Source organism: Trachurus trachurus (assembly GCF_905171665.1).
Source record: "Trachurus trachurus genome assembly, chromosome: 21".
In the NCBI taxonomy this organism is placed as follows: Eukaryota; Metazoa; Chordata; class Actinopteri; order Carangiformes; family Carangidae; genus Trachurus; species Trachurus trachurus.
In genome coordinates, this window is record NC_139899.1 from 6130413 (window position 1) to 6149673 (window position 19261).

General features: G+C 43.5%; 2 protein-coding genes across 3 annotated transcripts in view; both read right to left on the bottom strand.

Moving 5' to 3' along the window:
* Positions 1-7746, bottom strand: part of LOC311004503 (exosomal polycystin-1-interacting protein-like) — a 101612-nt gene extending 93866 nt beyond the window's left edge. Inside the window, exon 1 of one of the 2 annotated variants that reach the window (XM_083996584.1) lies at positions 7665-7746. The gene's annotated coding sequence lies outside the window, so the exon portion shown is untranslated. The other variant, XM_083996583.1, reaches the window with a different exon arrangement.
* A 5325-nt stretch (positions 7747-13071) lies between these two features.
* On the bottom strand, positions 13072-19201 carry LOC311005086 (uncharacterized protein). The gene is made up of 3 exons (XM_083997408.1): positions 15344-19201; positions 15166-15228; positions 13072-15050 (listed from the first exon to the last, which is right to left on the bottom strand). Exons 1-3 carry the CDS (start codon positions 15437-15439, stop codon positions 14283-14285), a joined length of 927 nt encoding a protein of 308 aa, XP_083853534.1. The 5' UTR covers positions 15440-19201; the 3' UTR covers positions 13072-14282.
* Between the last annotated feature and the right edge of the window lie 60 nt (positions 19202-19261).

Genomic DNA, 19261 nt, shown 5'->3' on the forward strand with positions numbered 1-19261 from the left:
CACTGGGAGCTTCCGCTACAAACAAGCTTAAAATATAGACTTATTTAAAGCAGTACTAAAGAACTTTCAGTTTTGGTTGAGTTTGGCGGCGCCTGTGGACCAAAGCGGTAGTGTTTTGCCTGAAGGAAGACTCCATTTCCCATGAACACTAGTGTGAAGCCCTGTAAATATCCTGCATTAAAATTAACAGAAGACATCAAAACTAAGTTTCTGTTCCCAGTGGATCATTTCAAAGTGAAAACACAAACATAATCCATTGCTAAAGTGCTGTTTTGCCTGTTCCCTCCTTGTTGTGACTCGCAAAAGTGAAAGTGAAAGTAAAGTGAGAGCCGGGTTCCTACCATGCTCCTCAAAGCTGCTTAGTGCCAGAGAAAGAGATACAGACCCCCTCAGACCACGACAGAGGTGTCATTCAACTTGTTGTAAATCGATGTATCATCACAAAAGTTATGAAAATATTTTATGAAGGTTGAAAAGTTACTTAGTGCTGCTTTAATTTTTTTCGGAACAATTTCTCATGTCGGGGCTTCAATACAAGAGGGAAATTACAGACAAGCAGTATGGAGGTATTTGGATGTTTTTTGGTGTGTCTTTTTGGACGAAGAAAGTTGGTATCCATTGACAACCATTATATGGACAAATACTGCTGCACGGACCCCCCCGTAACTCAGAGAAGGGACGGAGGACTCTGAAAATTCTCACAGCTCTTAGTTGACACGAGGGTGAGTAGATAATGAGTGAAATTTGAATTTTGGGTGAACTATCCCTTTAAAGTGTGATGTGGCTTCACAGGCTCATTTCTGGGACCGTGGCTGTGCTGCTATAAATACAGATGACTTCACTGAGGTTGGTTTACAGTAGCAGCTGCCCTCCACACACAGCCTGTCTCTCCATCCTCCGCTGTCTTACCTCACTGCTAACGTTAGTCACTGTCAGTCCAGCTGTTCCACTGTCTGCTTCTCCCACACATTACTCACTCTCACTCTCTCTCTCTCTCTCTCTCTTTCCATCTGTCTGGCTGCTCTCTCCTCTCCACCACTCCCTATTCATATCCCTTCCTCTACTCTCATTCGCTCCAGTCCTCCATCTCCTGTAATCCCTGCAACAGGCTCCAGCTGTAAGACCGGATGCTGAACGGAGATGAAAACTCACCACTGAAAACACATTCCCTGACTCTCGGATGACAGTGTGGGGTTTACTTTCACTGCCTCTGTGTGGAGCTATTCTAACTTATTCATACACTAGATGACACTAGAGATGTGGCACAGACTAAAAATGGTTATTATTGTCTGATTCTGATCCTGTGTCTGTGAAGAACCTCCGTGTGGATGCAGTGTGTGAGCGTCTTGTTTGTTTGTTTGTTTGTTTGTGGCGTGTGTGTGTGAGTGTTTGTGTGTAAGGGTTGTGTGTGAGACGTCTGCTGTTCCACACAGCTCCGTTGTGTTGAAGGAGAGGCTCAACACATTCCTCTGACATCATGTTCAACCACAGGCACCCACCCTAGACTTTCCTTCCTCTCTCTCTCTCTCTCTCTCTCTCTCTCTCTCTCTCTCTCTCTCTCTCTCTCTCTCTCTCTCTCTCTCTCTCCCTCTCTCTCTTTCTCTCCCTCCATCTGTGCAGCTACAGTTCCACAACGACACAGGCAGAGCAGTGCAGAAACTTATTCACACATCATTTTCTTGAATGTACAATAACACACAAAATTAGGACTGTCTATCAATCAAAATATTTAATACAGATTAATAGCCAGTATCCACACCATTAATCACAAATCAGTTGCACAGTTTTTAGTTTTTAGTTTAAAATGTGCCTTCAAGGGATAAGTGCATGCTGTTGGTAACTGGTTAGTTGCTAACAGATCCATCTGGCAGGAGATTTGTTTCAAACATTATACCAGCCAGGTGTAAATATTAGCTAGATGTTTTGAGAAGGATGGTTTAGTGTGGCATTAAAAGGAATGTTACACATTAACTTATGTTGGACTCCCAACATCCCCCCACTAAATAATTATTATGTTACACATTAACTTATGTTGGACTCCCAACATCCCCCCACTAAATTATTATTAGTTATTTTTTAACTTTGACAGCCCCTCCTATATAGGAAGTTGTTTGTCAACACATCCAGAATAATGTTATCATTATTAAGAGTTGTGAATCTGTCTTTCTGATGTATGTCAGTCGGGTTTCCTCTCTTTTAGCTCTGTGTTTGGTCTCCACCAGCTGCATTACGTTTAGCAGCTGCTCTCTGAGTCTGTCTCCTGTCTGCTACCCAGCAAGAACACTGAGAGACTCACCTTCTTGAAAGTGTTATTTACTGTAAAGGGAAAGTTCACCCAAAATAGAAATTTCACTCATTATCTACTCACCCTCATGTGGACTAAGGGCTGGGAGAAGTTTCAGAGTCCTCAGTCCCTTCTCTGAGTTACAGGGGGTCTCGGCGTAGCAGTGCATGTCCATATAACGGTTGCAAATGGATACCAATTGTCTTCGTAACAAGAAGACACACCAAAAAACATCCAAATACCTCCATGCTGCTCATATGTAAAGTCCGTCTTGTATTGAAGCTCCGAAATGCAAAATTGTCCCGGAAAAAAATAAATGAGTCTATATTTCAAGCTTGTTTGCAGCGGAAGCTTCTCTTCCCGGTTCGTCAAATTTGGACGAAACAGGGTCCGTCCTCTTCCCATCCATCCATCCATCCATCCATCCATCCATTGTCCGCCGCATTATCCGAGTCCGGGTCGCGGGGGCAGCAGTCGGAGCAGGGATCCCCAGACTTCCCTCTCCCCAGACACTTCCTCCAGCTCTTCTGGGGGGGACCCCAAGGCGTTCCCAGGCCAGCCGAGTGACGTAGTCACTCCAGTGTGTCCTGGGTCTTCCTCGGGGCCTCCTCCCGGTGGGACATGCCCGGAACACCTCACGAGGGAGGCGTCCAGGGGTTATCCGATACAGATGCCCAAGCCACCTCAGCTGGCTCCTCCCGATGTGGAGGAGCAGCAGCTCTACTCCGAGCTCCTCCCGGGTGACAGAGCTCCTCACCCTATCTCTAAGGGAGCGCCCCGCCACACTGCGGAGGAAACTCATTTCGGCCGCTTGTATCCGGGATCCCGTTCTTTCGGTCATGACCCAGAGTTCATGACCATAGGTGAGGGTGGGAACGTAGATCGACCGGTAAATCGAGAGCTTTGCCTTTCGGCTCTTCCCAGTTCATCCAAATTTGACGAACCGGGAAGAGGAGCTTCGAGAAGCTTCCGCTACAAAACAAGCTTGAAATATAGACTTATTTAATTTTTTTCGGGACAATTTCACATTTCGGGACTTCAATACAAGAGGGACATTACAGATGAGCAGCATGGAGGTATTTGGATGTTTTTTGGTGTGTCTTTTTGTTACGAAGACAATTGGTATCCATTTGCAACCGTTATATGGACATGCACTGCTACGCCGAGACCCCCTGTAACGCAGAGAAGCCACGGAGGACTCTGAAACTTCTCCCAGTCCTTAGTCCACATGAGGGTGAGTAGATAATGAGTGAAATTTCAATTTTGGGTGAACTATCCCTTTAATACAATGTTCATATGAAAGTGTTGTTTCTAGCCATGTTAAAAACAGTTTGCAGTAAAACTGATATTTTGACACATCCCTGCAGATACCGCTGTGTGGGTTGTGATGTCATCAGTGCCAGATCAACGTCCACCACCAGCAGTGTGACGTAGAACGGCTGACATTGATACGTTGTGTTGTTAATTACCCCACCAACCTCTTACGTCACTGTCATCTTGACAAATAAAACCCAATGTTGTGTCTCTCTGACTTTACAATGTGGTTTGTTGTCTGCAGGGACGATAAAGGTGCTCACCACCAGGAGAAAATACTGCCTTTGGTATTTCAAATGTCTGAAGAATACACACGAGTGCTCTGGTGAGCATCAGTGAGACTTTGTGCCAGCAGTGCAGTGACACAGAAATATTATACAAAGACTAGCCTTGTTTGCAGAGCTGCTGCATTAGTTCTTTTGATGTGATGATGTGATTTGATATTAAAAATAGAGAATCATCAGACGTATTGTTAAATGAGTTCACTGATGACATTGTGACCACTAATCCATACAGTCAGTGTGATCAATAACTGTATCTGCTGTGTAATGAGACGAGGCGGATGTAAACATGTCTATAACCCTGTCACTTCTTTATGTACAGCAGCAGCTGCTCTTCTCCTCCACACATTTTCTTGCATTAAGGAAAGCAGCCATTAGAATCCAGTTAGACGGCTGTAAAATGAAACTGGCTGATGTCCAGCGACTCCTGCTAGTGTGGTTGACAGAATGAGATGAGATCAAATTAGATAAGATTGCTTCACTACCAGCCTAACCCTAACACGGACCTTTATCATCACAGTTACTAATCACTTCCTTCATGGTGATGGGTATTCTACCATTATAACCACATGCTAGGTTAGGTTAGCTTCATCGCCATGCTTACTTTGATAACCATCTCTTAGGGTTGAGACCCCTCACCATCATGGATAGATATCATGACAAACTCCATGTAGTTGAACTACATAGCTTAACTCCAATTTGCTGTAACTTGCTGGTAGTCTAACTACATTCATATTTTGTGCTGCGTCATTTCAACTACTTTTTGGGTCATTTTTTGTAGTTTAACTACTCAATTACTCAACTACAATTTCGGACAATAACATGAAATATTTTTTTTATATAGGCCTATTTGTTCTTTATTTTATTTTACCATTATTGTGTTCCAGAACTCTCTTTGAAAAAAGGCATGAATCATGTCATGACATGCCAAGCCAGCGCTGCCTCTGATTGGCTGGCCCTGGCGTTTTCTTTTTAAATTTTTTGTTGAGTGATTTACATTTCTGATTCAGTGGGTATTGGGGTAGGATTTTCATTTTCTCTTTATATTACCCAACATGTCTATAGATTAGCCAATGTCTATGGTCGACCTACAGGATGTTGACCAAACGTCAGCTTTTTTTCTTTAAAGGGACAACGAGGAGTTTTGGAAAAGCGAAGCGTTTTCACACTACATTTATGAGCGTCCGCACGCACCGTGAAATTCTTTGACCGGCGCAAGAATTAAAGTCAGAGGTTCGAAGACGATCAGATACCGCCGTAGTTCCGACCATAAACGGCGATTCGAAACCGAAAGTAAGGAAACGCAGGTCGGCTCGCCCAGCATTTCTGCCACCACTAATAATAACAAAATAATGATAGAGACAAAACGATATATTTATCGAAAATGGGCCCATTAACAAGTGTGGGTAACGTAGATTCATCCTTTTTTATTGTCGCGGAATTTTTCGTTCTGCCGCTGGAGAAACTCCTTGTTGTCCCTTTAAAAAAATAAAATAAAACTGAGTTGAGAGGCATATTTCTGCTGGCTTTTGTAGGCTTTTATATTTTGTTCCATATACACCACATGTTGATTTATTTAATGCTGAGTTAAATGAGTAGAATGAGTAGAAGTACTTGCTAAAGCTACTTTTTAATTTCTCCAGGGGTAGAAATGAAGTTTGTTCAAACTACTGCCAGGCTCAACTAAGTAGCTTCCCCAACACTACGTTAGGTTAGCTTCATTGTTATGGTCACTACAATGAACATTTAAAGCAGAAGTAAGTGATATTTTTGTGTTAATATAAGTCTTAAATATATCTTCCGACAGCAATCACTTACATAGAGTGTTTGGACTAGTGTTGTCACGATACCAACATTTTGGTACCGGTATCGGTACCAACATGTTTTTCGATACTTTTCGATACTTTTCGGTACTTTTCCAAATAAAAAGAGAACACAAAAAATGTAATTATTGGCTTTATTATTATTATTGCATTATTTGAGGTCTGAAAACACTGCATCTTTTTTGTTATTTTGACCAGTTGTAATATTTGGGAGAAATTGTTATCAGTAGTTTATAGAATGAAACACAAACGTTCATGTTACTCAAACACACACCTATTGTTTCCCCAGACCAAATTGATTCTGCCCCCCCCCCCCCCCCCCCCCTCCTCCTCTCTGCGTAGCGCTGCTTCGCTGTGTTCACTCACTCACAGAGAGAGAGAGAGAGAGAGAGAGAGAGAGAGAGAGAGAGAGAGAGAGAGAGAGAGAGAGAGAGAGACCATGCATGCCATTGGTGGTGCGCGGTAGAAACGAAACGTATCCACCAGCAGTGTTTGCATTAATTAACGAGTCTGTGGCGGCCCGTCTCTCTCACGCGCGCGCTGGCGCACACACACAGATACACACATTAACACAGGCACATGGTCAGGTCGCGCTGTAACGGTAAGAAAAAAAAGCACCTTGCTTCGTTTGTGACTCGCTCGCTGCGGCTCAAATTACAATGCGGCGACTTCACGCGACGACGTCACCGCTGCCGGCGGCGCAAAATGAAAGTACCGGTCCCATCTAAGCGCAGTATGGTACCGTTTTAAATGCCTCAGTACCCCGGTACCATTCTAGTACCGGTATACCGTACAACCCTAGTTTGGACCGAAACGCAGGTCTGTCAGTCACTCTGCTCTGCTCTGAGCTGAGGAGAAAACTTTTCTCGTATCCTACAATTTTTATCCAATGAGGAGAGAGAACGGCATGAAGGGCTGTGTGTGCAGCCAGAGCCAGTCTGGTGCAGCCAAGGGATGCGCCTGAATGTGGTGACGTAGGGACGAGGACTGTTATGGTGCGTTCAAGGCAACTCGTAACTCGTGTTTTTCCGACCTGTGAAGTCGTACCAGTTCGATCTGGTGCGAGTTCACGGGTCGGAAGTTACGAGTGGCCGTTATAGTGACTTTCACAGGTAAAACAGGCCGGAAAAACACGAGTGGGTTGCCTGGAACGCTACAAAGTCGTAAGTTGTGACTTGAAGCTGTAACTTACGGTTTCAAAAGTCTGCCTGGAACGCAGCATTAGCCAAAACGACCGGATCGCTTACTTCTGCTTTAAGTGCTGTCATCATCTTGGTTACAATAATACAATAACAATGGGTAGCTTCATCATCCTGCTTTACTTTTATAACCACATTTCAGGTTAGAGGAGGTCATCACTGCGGTTGCCACAGTAACCACCTGCTAGGATTAAGTGGTTACTGATAACCAGGTTAGCTGCCTTGTGGTTAGGCAGTACTGTAAGGACTGTTTGTGTGGTTAAGACATGAGACAAACAGCACTGTGGTGTTAGGTAAACATGCTGGTGTGACACACCATCACAACCAAAGTTTTTGAACTGAATAGAAACCCATTATTAAAGCAGAGTGGATGTGAGGCTAACAGAGGATTAACCGTTCATTTTCTTCAACAGAAGAAGGTTTTCAGATGACATCACATCTCAGCTGCCTGAAGCCTTTCTGTCATATCAGCTGCCACACGTTTGTCATCATAGATCTATGAACTGCAGAAGTGTATAGCCAGTAAAGCAATGTATGTACTCACAAGGACAGCTCAGTGCTCACGGTGGCATGCTGCTGCCATCTGGGTCAGGTAGGTCGTCAGTCCGGGTTTCCTCGTGCGGCGAGACCAGCGACGGCTTCCACATCTGTCTGCAGCTCAACTGGAAAACCTCTGCTGGTCTAGAAGCAGAGAGGGGAGCGGGAGAGAGGGAGAGGGGGAGGGACAGAGGGGGAGGGAGAGAAGGAGAGAGCGCTCACTTACAGGACTCTGGACAGACACACTTCTCCTCAGAAGTGACAGCATGGCAGAGTCTGACGCTGTGTCCATTTTCCTCTCATCTTCTCTCCCACTCCTCTCTCTCCTCAGCCACACTGTCCTCCCACTTTGGGAGCCGCCTCTCCTCTTGAAGGCACTGACCCCACCCCCACTCAAACCCCCACCCCCACCCCAACCCCCCTTCCACTCACACAGACTCGCTGTGTACATCTCCATCTTGTGGCGGAGTCGTTACACCTCGAATCATTCTGGTGATTCTAACAAACTGGGCTTTCTTATGTTGTTACATTTAATCATTTATTTAATCTTAATGTCAGAACTGAAGTGATGGTGTTTGGACCACACAGGGAGTCAGATCTCAGTTGGATTCAAACCTGAACCTTTCAACAAATTGCACATTTTATACAGGCATGCATCAACATCCAACACCGTTTATCATTCAGCCCTGAGGTTTGCAGGCTACACCCATCATTGTGGCCTGTATTCTAAAGTTGAATGGCTCTCTCTATCTAACAAGGCGTGATAGACAGTGGATTTTATTTATTTCTAAAGCCCTCGCTGGTCTATTACCATCCTATATTAACTCTTTAGTATCTTTTAATGCAAGTCTACTCTCTATCATAAATGCTCGAAGGACTGGCTCACACTGCAGGTTCCTACTGTTCATACTGAATTTGGTAAGTCCAGTTTTCCTTACTGTGAACCTGCAACCTGGAACACTCTGCAAAACGATCTGAAACTTACCACACGTTTTTCATTAGGACAATTTAAATCCATAACTTATTTGACCTCCAACTGCTCCTGTTTTTAATTAGACTTATCTGTTTTCAATTTATCTTTGAATACTGTATTTATTGAGTATTTCTGGTATGTTCATTGTATGTTTCAAATGATTTGTGATTTGTCTCGGCTATATTGTGAATGAGGTTGCTTCCTCAATATACCTCTGAGCTTATATAAAGGTTATAATGATAGTAATAATAATAAGATCAGCTACAGCTGCTGTGCCTTATTATTTACCCCAGAAATCAACCAGCTGCTAAAGGAGACCAGAGGGTAAAGGTGAAGGTAATACTTCTACCTGTGAAAGACACTCACTGTTTAGAAAAATACAGTGACAGTGAGTCTAACATGGTCTAAAGTGACCTCATGGTCAGAGAAAAACCCATTAGTGTAGGACATCAGAGCAGAATGCTACTGTCTGTGTCAGAATGTTCATATCTGCACCGAAGCAGCTGTTATTGGTAGAAGTACATAGATTCCCTAAAAGAGAGAGAGTGGAGCAGATGGAAACACTGGCTCTTATTGTTACTTCCTGTTTGGTTCCCAGGTTGGCAAGAACAGGCAAGATGGCAGCCAGGGTTCCCAGACTGCCACTACACAAGAGCACCCAGTATTAAAGCATTATGCTGGGTGGAGACTAATTCACATGGCATTCACAAGTCTGGCTGGAACCAGTTCTGTAGAGAGGGCAGGTTGAATTTAGCACAATTCCTACACAGAGACAATTCAATGTGCTTTACATAATAAACAAGAGCAGAGCATAGCAAATACAAACATGCATTAAAACTAAAATGTGAAACTGCGTCAGTCAGTTTGATTTCCTGAACCACTGACACTGAAGGCATCCAAACCAGGAGGAGCTTCTGTTAATGGTGATGAAGACAGCAACTCCCATGTTCCCGCAGTGTTTCACAATGTCACTCTTTGTAATAGTTTTGATGGAGACCTCTAGAGGCAGAAGTCCCATCATGCAGCGTGTGGCTATAGGAGCAGTTCTCCGGTCAGTGATGTGTCCTCCAGGCATGCAGCTCCTCTGCGCTCACTGTTTCCATTCGGTCCTCTCTTTTATTACTGCTGATGTTTATGGTTCTCTGCACTCTGTAAAAGAGACCTGACGGGCCCTGCTACATTTACACAAACCTTATTGGGAAATAACCATCTTACATAACTCTCACTTCTCACTGCGCTGCACATGAACAGAAAACCTTAACACAGAGTCGCACTGACAAACAGGCCTGGTTCTAGGAAGTCATTATAGCCACTCTACTTCTTGGAACTGGCAAAAGAGGAAACCACACACACACACACACGCACACACACACACACACACACACACACACACACACACACACACACATTTTATTTTTGCAAATCCAACGAATAGATCACAAGCTGTACTGCCATTGTACTCTGCTTCTGTGTTGTCTCTGGTCAGTTTGATGATTGATTGATTGATTGATTGATTGATTGATTGATTGATTGATTGATTGATTGATTGATTGATTGATTGATTGATTGATTGATTGATTGATTGATTTACAGCCTTGTTGTCATTGCACATTACAGTAAAATACAACAAAATCAGGAGAGCTACTCCACAGTGGTGCATAATACTGTAAATACACCATAAACACAACATAAACCAGAGCAATACAAGTATAGAATAAAGTGCAGGTGTTGATGTGCAAGAGGGCAACAGGTGGACTGACTTTAGGTGAGATTATGGCATTAGGGAAGAAGCTATTTGATGGACCTGTAGCTCCTTCATGATGTAATTGGCTAATGCGACTGTTTGCCATGTCTGACAGAGAGCAGGAAGGGCAACTGATGACTTTCTGTCTTTGTAGAGCTTTTCTGTCTGTAGCAGAACAGCCAGCAACACACACAAGAGCTGGTGCTGCTGCAGCACTGTCACACGCCACCATCTGGCCTCACATGATAGTAAAGTAGAAAAAATATAGAGCAGTGACGAACACCACAACCATCAGGACTGCCTTCTGTTGTTGGACTATCTTTTTTAACACCAAACATCATCAGCAATATACCGGTATTCATGGATGGATGGATGGATGGATGGATGGATGGATGGATGGATGGATGGATGGATGGATGGATGGATGGATGGGCACTATACGATACATAGATCCTATTTCAGTTGCACATATGTAACACAGAGATATGGCCAATAAATAAAATGTTTTGCATCATAATTATTATGATGATTAAGTTCATCAGGAGGTTAATGATATTCATCATATAAAAATACAATATAAATATCACAAGTTAATATAAAATGTGACGTACCTGTGACCATCACTTCTGAGGGAACAGGCTGAAACTCCACAGACTCTGTCCATCACACCAGTTAACACTGACCCTGTTTTCTCCTCCCCTCTCTGTAACCATGGTAACTTGGTTAGTTTGTCTCATTAGTAGGCCAGTATGAACAGCACTCAGTCACTGATTTGTCACAGTTGGCTGTGCCTGTGTATGTGTGTGCGTGTGTGAGAGAGAGAGAGAGAGAGAGAGAGAGAGAGAGAGAGAGAGAGAGAGAGAGAGAGAGAGAGAGAGAGAGAGAGAGAGAGAGAAAGAAAGATAGACTCCTAAATGTACATGAACATTTACATCCTGAGTTTCCTGCTCAGATCTTGTTGAAGTGATGGGTCTCCTCAGCCTGTCTCTAGGCCTGACCTCTGATACCCTGCAGACTCAGGACCACTATTACATTTGTGAAAATATTCTGTTTGAATGGACAGTAATGTTTCACATGCTCTAAATTCTGGTCACGAATGTTTTGGTGACAAACATTTTTCTGGTCATGAATTGTGTGACTCCACAACAGTTGATGTTCTGTAGCTAATTCACAGGGAAAATGAGCATTGGTAAGTTTGGATGAAGGTTAAAGGGGACCTATTATGCTTTTCCAGCTTTTCAGACTTTTCTATATGTTTAAAATGTTGGATAATGGTTCTAGAGGCCGTGGAAGTGTCATATCCTGAGGTTAATGCATTTGGAGGTAAACCCTGCTAGATAATTGGGATTTCTCTGCACACCTGTTAACACTCGGTTGTGCTGAGTTTTTTTTTACATGAGCTCGCGTCTACGTCGATGCGTGCCGGACTCCCCTACATGGTCATGCCGAGGTCTCTGCTCCAGCCGGCCCCGCCTCCCCCTGCTCTGCTCTGTTGTTGCTGGGGTCACAGCGGAGAGCGGAGCGGACTACTTCCTGCTTTTCCCCTGCATGTTTTAGCGCTGTCGCGCCACTTTACTGAGTTTTATTTAGAAGTTTACGCCGACGTTTCATGTAAGTGAGGCTGTACCTGTGTGAGGAGCGACGTACCGCCGGGGCGACGTTGTTCGCCGGACCGACGTAACGCTGGACCGCCGCAGCACCGGAGCTCCGGAGCTCCAGCGGCGCCTCACGCAGGCAGAGCCCGTCTGCAGGCCTCCTTGGCCGGGCAGGCGTCCGTGCTCATCATCGCAGTAGAGAAAACCCTCGCTAATAAACATACCCGCAGGTTTTTTAGACGTTTACCGCTGTGTGGTTAGTCTATTTAGCAGAATGTTGGTCTCATTGATGAAATCTTGTGGCAGTTGAATTAGTTTGAATGAAAAGTGAAGCTGTGAGAAGGAGGAGGAGAGGAGGAGCAGTGCTGCGGAGCTCTGTAGTCTATGTGCACAAATCACCACATTTACATCAATAAATAACTGTTTTACAATGAACTGACCATTCTGCATATATTTTTAATTTATTTTATATATTTATTTTTGCATTTTTATATTACATGTTACATGGTTACAGTAGCCTACATATACCATCTTTGGTCAGGGTGAGACTAGGTCATGGGCACATTTCATTACACAATGTAGACTGGTCAGATGCAGACTGGAGATCTGGCAATTTGCCTACTGCAGATTTAGCTTTTGTTTGCATGCTACATTTTGGCCAAATCAGTATAGGTACTAGTAGTAGACATCGTCATGGTAACACAATGCTGAGGGAGTGGTTAATTTGCATTTAAAGGGAGGGGCCACTGAAACAGACCGTTTTGCAGAGCCCTGTTTTTGAGAATGCTGTGATTTTTGATCTTTGGGGTATTTTGACCAAAGCACGTCACAGACATGTCTTTAAGACACCCAGGAACTATTTTAGTTTGTGCAAAAAGGAGCATAATACAGATGTTACTGGTTCAAATTTGCGGACTTCACGCGTGGTTCACGCGAGACGCCACAAGACTCATGCATTTTTTTTCTTTGGCGAGACAAGAGGTTTTAATGAAAAGCCTCAATGTGCCAAAACAACCGCCAGGTGGCATCTGTGAGAACGGAGGACGACAGGCGGATGACTCAGTGATCTGTGCAGTAATCCACAGCTTAAACTCTAGGCTATTAAACTAGAACTAACTACTGTATACCCTGCCTAAATCACAGAAAATATTGTAATATGATAAAGCCTGTCTTGCTTTATGACTTGATGATTATGTATCACAAATTATGAAGGATCATCTGCACAAGGCAAAGATGATAGCATCAACAAAACACGGCGTAACACACGCGGCTGTATGGGACAGGCTTTTATTTAATTCAGAACAAACCGCTTAGCAAAAATGGAAAATATAGTCTATAATAATTAATTGATCTGTTGTTTGGCCACTGTTTGAAAATAACCCGAATTATGAGCAAATAATCTGATCCAGAGCAGCAGTCATAATCAGACTTCTTCTAAATAAACCTTAACATTCAATAACTGGGTCAGGTCGGACCATGGGGTTATTTTTTCTCTTCTTCTTCACAGGAGAAAATGAGGTGCCGCTCACGGACGCGTTGATGTTTTGTGATTTATCTGCTGCCTTGACTCTGCCCTTTATACATGTGCGTTCAGATTAACAATAAGACAAGCCATGGTTGAGTTTATTGAGTTTTAGCTGCTCAATCTCATTGTTTCAAAGAAAAGGGATTGATTTTTATAACGAAATGAAACAAAAACAATATTATATTGATACATTGTTGTAAAAAAAATCCAAAAGAAACGAAAATGAACTAAAGAAAATAACTTTCACACACACACATTAAAACAGTGCGATTGGTTGAAAGCTGATAATTAGCCATGTGCTTATAAGCTGATTGGCCGAAACCAAGAACAAAGCCGCGTGAATGGCCAATCGCCATGTGTTAACGGCCGACATGTAAATCAGCTGTTTCGATGGGCGTTATATGAATAGAGATGTTAATGTGGTACTTTGCACATAGGCTGTATACTTTCTGTAACTGGAAGAAAAACAGCCAGCTGGAAGAATGTGTTGCCTAAATCTTTTACTGTGTGGGAGATCTCCACCAACGTACTGTAGCCGGGGAGAAAGCAACCGTTCTGCTGCGGGGGGAGGGAGGGGGGCTGTCGGGGTGGAGGTGCTGAAATGGAGAGCTGTCCCCCACAAGGTGCTAAAGTGAGGGAGAGGAGTGGAGACGCCGGTTGATTTGAGCGATTTAAGCAAAGCAAAGCCTGGGCTTTTATTTGGTTTTATTATATGCTTGTGGTTTTTCTCTATTTTTGCCTGTTTTCACTCTGCACCTGCCCTAATGTGTGTCTCCCTTGTCTCTAGTAAATGAATATTTCCCACAATAAAATGAGTCTTTAGAACAAAGAACTGATTTTTTTCTCTAGCTTTATAGAGCTTTATAGGCTATAATAACCTTGCTTACTGCTTTTTGAATCACTTGACAAAATAAGATGCCTCGAGCAAACTTGGATATGAAAACATTTTATTGAAGAAGAAAAAACACACACACATTGTAGCATCAAGTACTGTAGGCTACTGTAGGCTACAGTAGGGTGAGGATAGGACCCTCAGATGATCTTCTCGGAGTTCGCAAGAACTCGTTGATCTTATCTATGCAGTATTTCAAGTCCTTTCTGTCCATGCCTGGAAACTCCGTTCTCAGTGACTGCACTACAAAGTTCTTCACATTTTGTGGCAGTTCATGTTTCCCCCGGGATCCGTCCCAGTTTGTCGTTTTGGCCCAGGCTCGGTAATTGTCCTCTGAAATGACTCTCCGGAACAGTAGGCACCCAAAACGTCCCACCTGGCCGTGGCTCTGGTGACGGACTTGAGCATGGTCTTCAGGTCCGACATGCCTCAAGCTTACATCGGGGTGTTGGTGAGAGATGTTAATGCTGTCCGAGGTTGAAGATAGAACCAGCGGAGACATCGAGGCTTGCGACGAGGAAAGATCAGGAGTCGATGTGTGTCGTGGGATCGGCCTGACGGGGGTAAGGGGCGTAACCGGGATGCGAGTTCGCTGCTCGCGGAAAGCATCTCGCAGTTCTCCGATCCCAGCTCGGATCTCCTCCATGAAAGCCTGCCCTCTTCCTTCGGAGTTCCCGCTCTCTCTGAGGTTTTGATTTTCCTGCCTCAGGGTTGCCAGTTCATCCTCCATCCGGGTAATTTTTGCGAGCAGGGTCTCTTTTTCTGCCAGAAGCTTGCCTTTTTCCTCTTTCTCGCGCTGCAGCTGCTGCGTTCTGTGGTCCAGGAGCATATTCAGAGCAACATCACCAGGAACACGAGGAGCCACCAAACGAGAAACCTCTGCCTGTGGTTTGAAAAACAAACAAGTAATGAGTCATGGTTTACGGTATAATAAACAAGGGAGATAGAGTAGTATACAGTACACGGTATAAAGTGTAGTCTAGGCCTATGACACTTACCGCTTTTTTTTGGATGAGACGCTTTGCTGGCGGGGCAGACGATTGTGCGGTTTTTGCTGCAACCTGTAACAAGGAAAAATAGCAAAGAAATTAGAGACTGAAAATTAAAAACGTTGATCTCTTCCATTAGGTTGACAAATGTTTGATTCTCGCTTGTAAATGTAATGGGAAAAAATACCTTTTTGCGCCCCCGTGCAGCAGGTGGTGAGTTCTCATCTCGGGGAAAGAGAGCCTTGCTGACCTTGGATGCTCCGTAGAAACGTGCGCTCTTCATCTTGAAGCAGTTGAATTCGGTCAGCTAAAGTAATCAGTAGGTCGAGTCGAGTAATCAGCAGGGGGCCATATAGCCCATATGGTACAGAACTGAGGACGTGATTGAACAAGGCAGCAGAGTTACAGTAGGGTAGCCACGCCCATTAGGCGAATGTGAGACCCACAGTAAAAGAAAAAAAATCATTTTAGACCAGACACGCCCCTTGGGAGAGGCATCCTAATCAACGCCCACTCAGCAAGAATAAATTGTTGTAGCCTACTGTACATGGACTACATTTGGTTAGTCTTCATTGAGTTGGACTTCGATTTACTCAGAGATGGCTATGATCGACGCGAAAACGAGTGAACTCATCAAGACTCTGCGGAGGAAAGGCTGGACTGCACGAGCCATCGCTGCACATCTCAAGTCGGCCGGAGTCTCAGCCTCCCTGCGCACAATTCAGCATCATTTCCTGCATGCAACTGTGGAGAAAAGAGTCTGTAAACCACGTAAACTGACAAGGTATTGCCAATATATATATATTTTCATTATTATTATTATTATTATTATTATTATTATTATTATTATTATTATTATTATTATTATTGTTGTTATTACCCTAACAATGTCTCTCTATCAGTCAGGTGGTGGAAAGACTAGATGCCATCCTGAAAGCAAACGACGAGTTACCTGCAAGAAAATTGAAAGAGATTCTTTTGCGTGACCACAACATAAACATCAGTTTATGGTCGGTGCGGAAGGCGTTGCATCAGCTTGGCTGGAACTATGGGAAGTCAAGGTAAAACATTAGGCTCTTTTGCATCTTGCATTGAAATTTGAAATTATGTTACATTTATTAGTAATGAACTGCTCGCTTAAGCCTAATTTCTACATATTCTGCAGATTTGTTCCTATGACGAGGGACAAAAACAAAGAAGCACGTCTACTCCAGGCTGAGAAATGGAAAGCTGCTGGGGAGAAATTCGACGATGTCCTCTTCACCGACGAGTCGACTGTGGCCCTTGAGCGTTTTGCCTTGAAGTGCTGGAGGAGGAGCAACTTTGCAGGGACGCCAAAGCCTAAAGCTAAACACCCCCTCAAGCTTCATGTCTGGGGTGGAATTTCACGCTGTGGCCCTTGCCCGCTTCTCATTTTCGACGGTGAGTGGGGAAAAAACGTAGTTTGAATATATATAGACCTACCTAACAATTTAGTCTGAAACAGAGTTAAAATAAAAAAAATAAAAAAATGAAGAATAAAAAATGTTGAAATTAAGCCCGTTATGTCACCCACAGGCATTATGGACCGACACTTTTACCAAGAGGAAATCATCCGAAAAGTTGCTGGTCCATACCTCAGAGAGCAGTATCCGATGCGCACACATCGATTCTTCCAAGGTATCATCTTAACACTTTTTTAAAACCATCCTTAACATTCTTAGGCTACAATAAAGGCAATGTAATGATGATTTAGTTGGTGAAATCTAATGTTTTCTTTATTTTCCCTCCACCAGACAATGATCCCAAACACACTGCAATCAGTGTCAGAGCCTGTATGAAGACAGAGGGAATCAACTGGGTGCCAACACCAGCAGAGTAAGTTAGTCATAAATTTGGCGTGATTACCTGCATTAATAATGATGCATTTATAATTGGGATAAATTAATAGCAGGAAATAAGTGCTAATCTATCATATTCTTCTGTTTAGGTCACCAGATCTAAACCCGATAGAGCTGGTCTGGGCTTCGATGAAGCACTACATCCGCTCTGAGGCGAAACCAACTAACAGGGAGGAGTTGGAAGCAGCGATCCAGACATTTTGGATGGAGAAGCTGACCATCAGCGTCTGTAATAAGTACATCGATCATCTGGACAGTGTCATTGAGAAAGTTATAGAACTGAAGGGAGGAGCGACTGGCATGTGACCGTAATCGATATCCTGTCCTGGGGATGCTGTTTGTGTGCCTGCTGGTGACTGTAGCCTAATATAAAGCTGCTGTATATTTTAAATAAAGCTAGAGTGCAGTCACTGAGAACGGAGTTTCCAGGCATGGACAGAAAGGACTTGAAATGAAACTTGATGCTACAATGTGTGTGTGTTTTTTCTTCAATAAAATGTTTTCATATCCAAGTTTGCTCGAGGCATCTTATTTTGTCAAGTGATTCAAAAAGCAGTAAGCAAGGTTATTATAGCCTATAAAGCTCTATAAAGCTAGAGAAAAAAATCAGTTCTTTGTTCTAAAGACTCATTTTATTGTGGGAAATATTCATTTACTAGAGACAAGGGAGACACACATTAGGGCAGGTGCAGAGTGAAAACAGGCAAAAATAGAGAAAAACCACAAGCATATAATAAAACCAAATAAAAGCCCAGGCTTTGCTTTGCTTAAATCGCTCAAATCAACCGGCGTCTCCACTCCTCTCCCTCACTTTAGCACCTTGTGGGGGACAGCTCTCCATTTCAGCACCTCCACCCCGACAGCCCCCCTCCCTCCCCCCGCAGCAGAACGGTTGCTTTCTCCCCGGCTACAGTACGTTGGTGGAGATCTCCCACACAGTAAAAGATTTAGGCAACACATTCTTCCAGCTGGCTGTTTTTCTTCCAGTTACAGAAAGTATACAGCCTATGTGCAAAGTACCACATTAACATCTCTATTCATATAACGCCCATCGAAACAGCTGATTTACATGTCGGCCGTTAACACATGGCGATTGGCCATTCACGCGGCTTTGTTCTTGGTTTCGGCCAATCAGCTTATAAGCACATGGCTAATTATCAGCTTTCAACCAATCGCACTGTTTTAATGTGTGTGTGTGAAAGTTATTTTCTTTAGTTCATTTTCGTTTCTTTTGGATTTTTTTTACAACAATGTATCAATATAATATTGTTTTTGTTTCATTTCGTTATAAAAATCAATCCCTTTTCTTTGAAACAATGAGATTGAGCAGCTAAAACTCAATAAACTCAACCATGGCTTGTCTTATTGTTAATCTGAACGCACATGTATAAAGGGCAGAGTCAAGGCAGCAGATAAATCACAAAACATCAACGCGTCCGTGAGCGGCACCTCATTTTCTCCTGTGAAGAAGAAGAGAAAAAATAACCCCATGGTCCGACCTGACCCAGTTATTGAATGTTAAGGTTTATTTAGAAGAAGTCTGATTATGACTGCTGCTCTGGATCAGATTATTTGCTCATAATTCGGGTTATTTTCAAACAGTGGCCAAACAACAGATCAATTAATTATGCATGGCTGACGGTGTCACTTTGTATCGGCCGCGTCTTCTATCGAGGGAAAGTTATTTATCCTATGTTTTATCGCCCAGCCCCAAAGTGACACAGACCCGTTCATTCACAAGAAATCATCCAGCTGCACTCTCAAACAAGGTGCGGAGTGAGAAATCTGCGGCACTACTGCACAGTACTGTAGTTGGCTCATTTTAAAAACACATTTTGGAGATGACGAGACAGATGACCGAAAAAAGAGAGTGAGACGTGGGCTATAGTCTACTGTAGCTGCCGTCGTTACATTTTGTCATTGAAAAACTAGGCTACTATATTATTTACTGTCTGCAGCTAGTTCTCCTTTCATCCTCTTGTATTCTGTATCATGAACAGCGCCACTCCTAATCGCGGCTATCAGGCTGTCAGCATTGTCCCCAAAACGTCTGAGCAGTATTTAGTACGGTGCTGCCACCTAGAGGAAAACAGTTGTGGTGAAAAGTCACGCGATCACGCGATCCTGCAGTGCAGGAAAAACCCCGCAAATTTGAACCAGTAACATCTGTAGGTCCCCTTTAACATTATTCAAAACAGATACCAAAACACTACCTGTGTATCTTT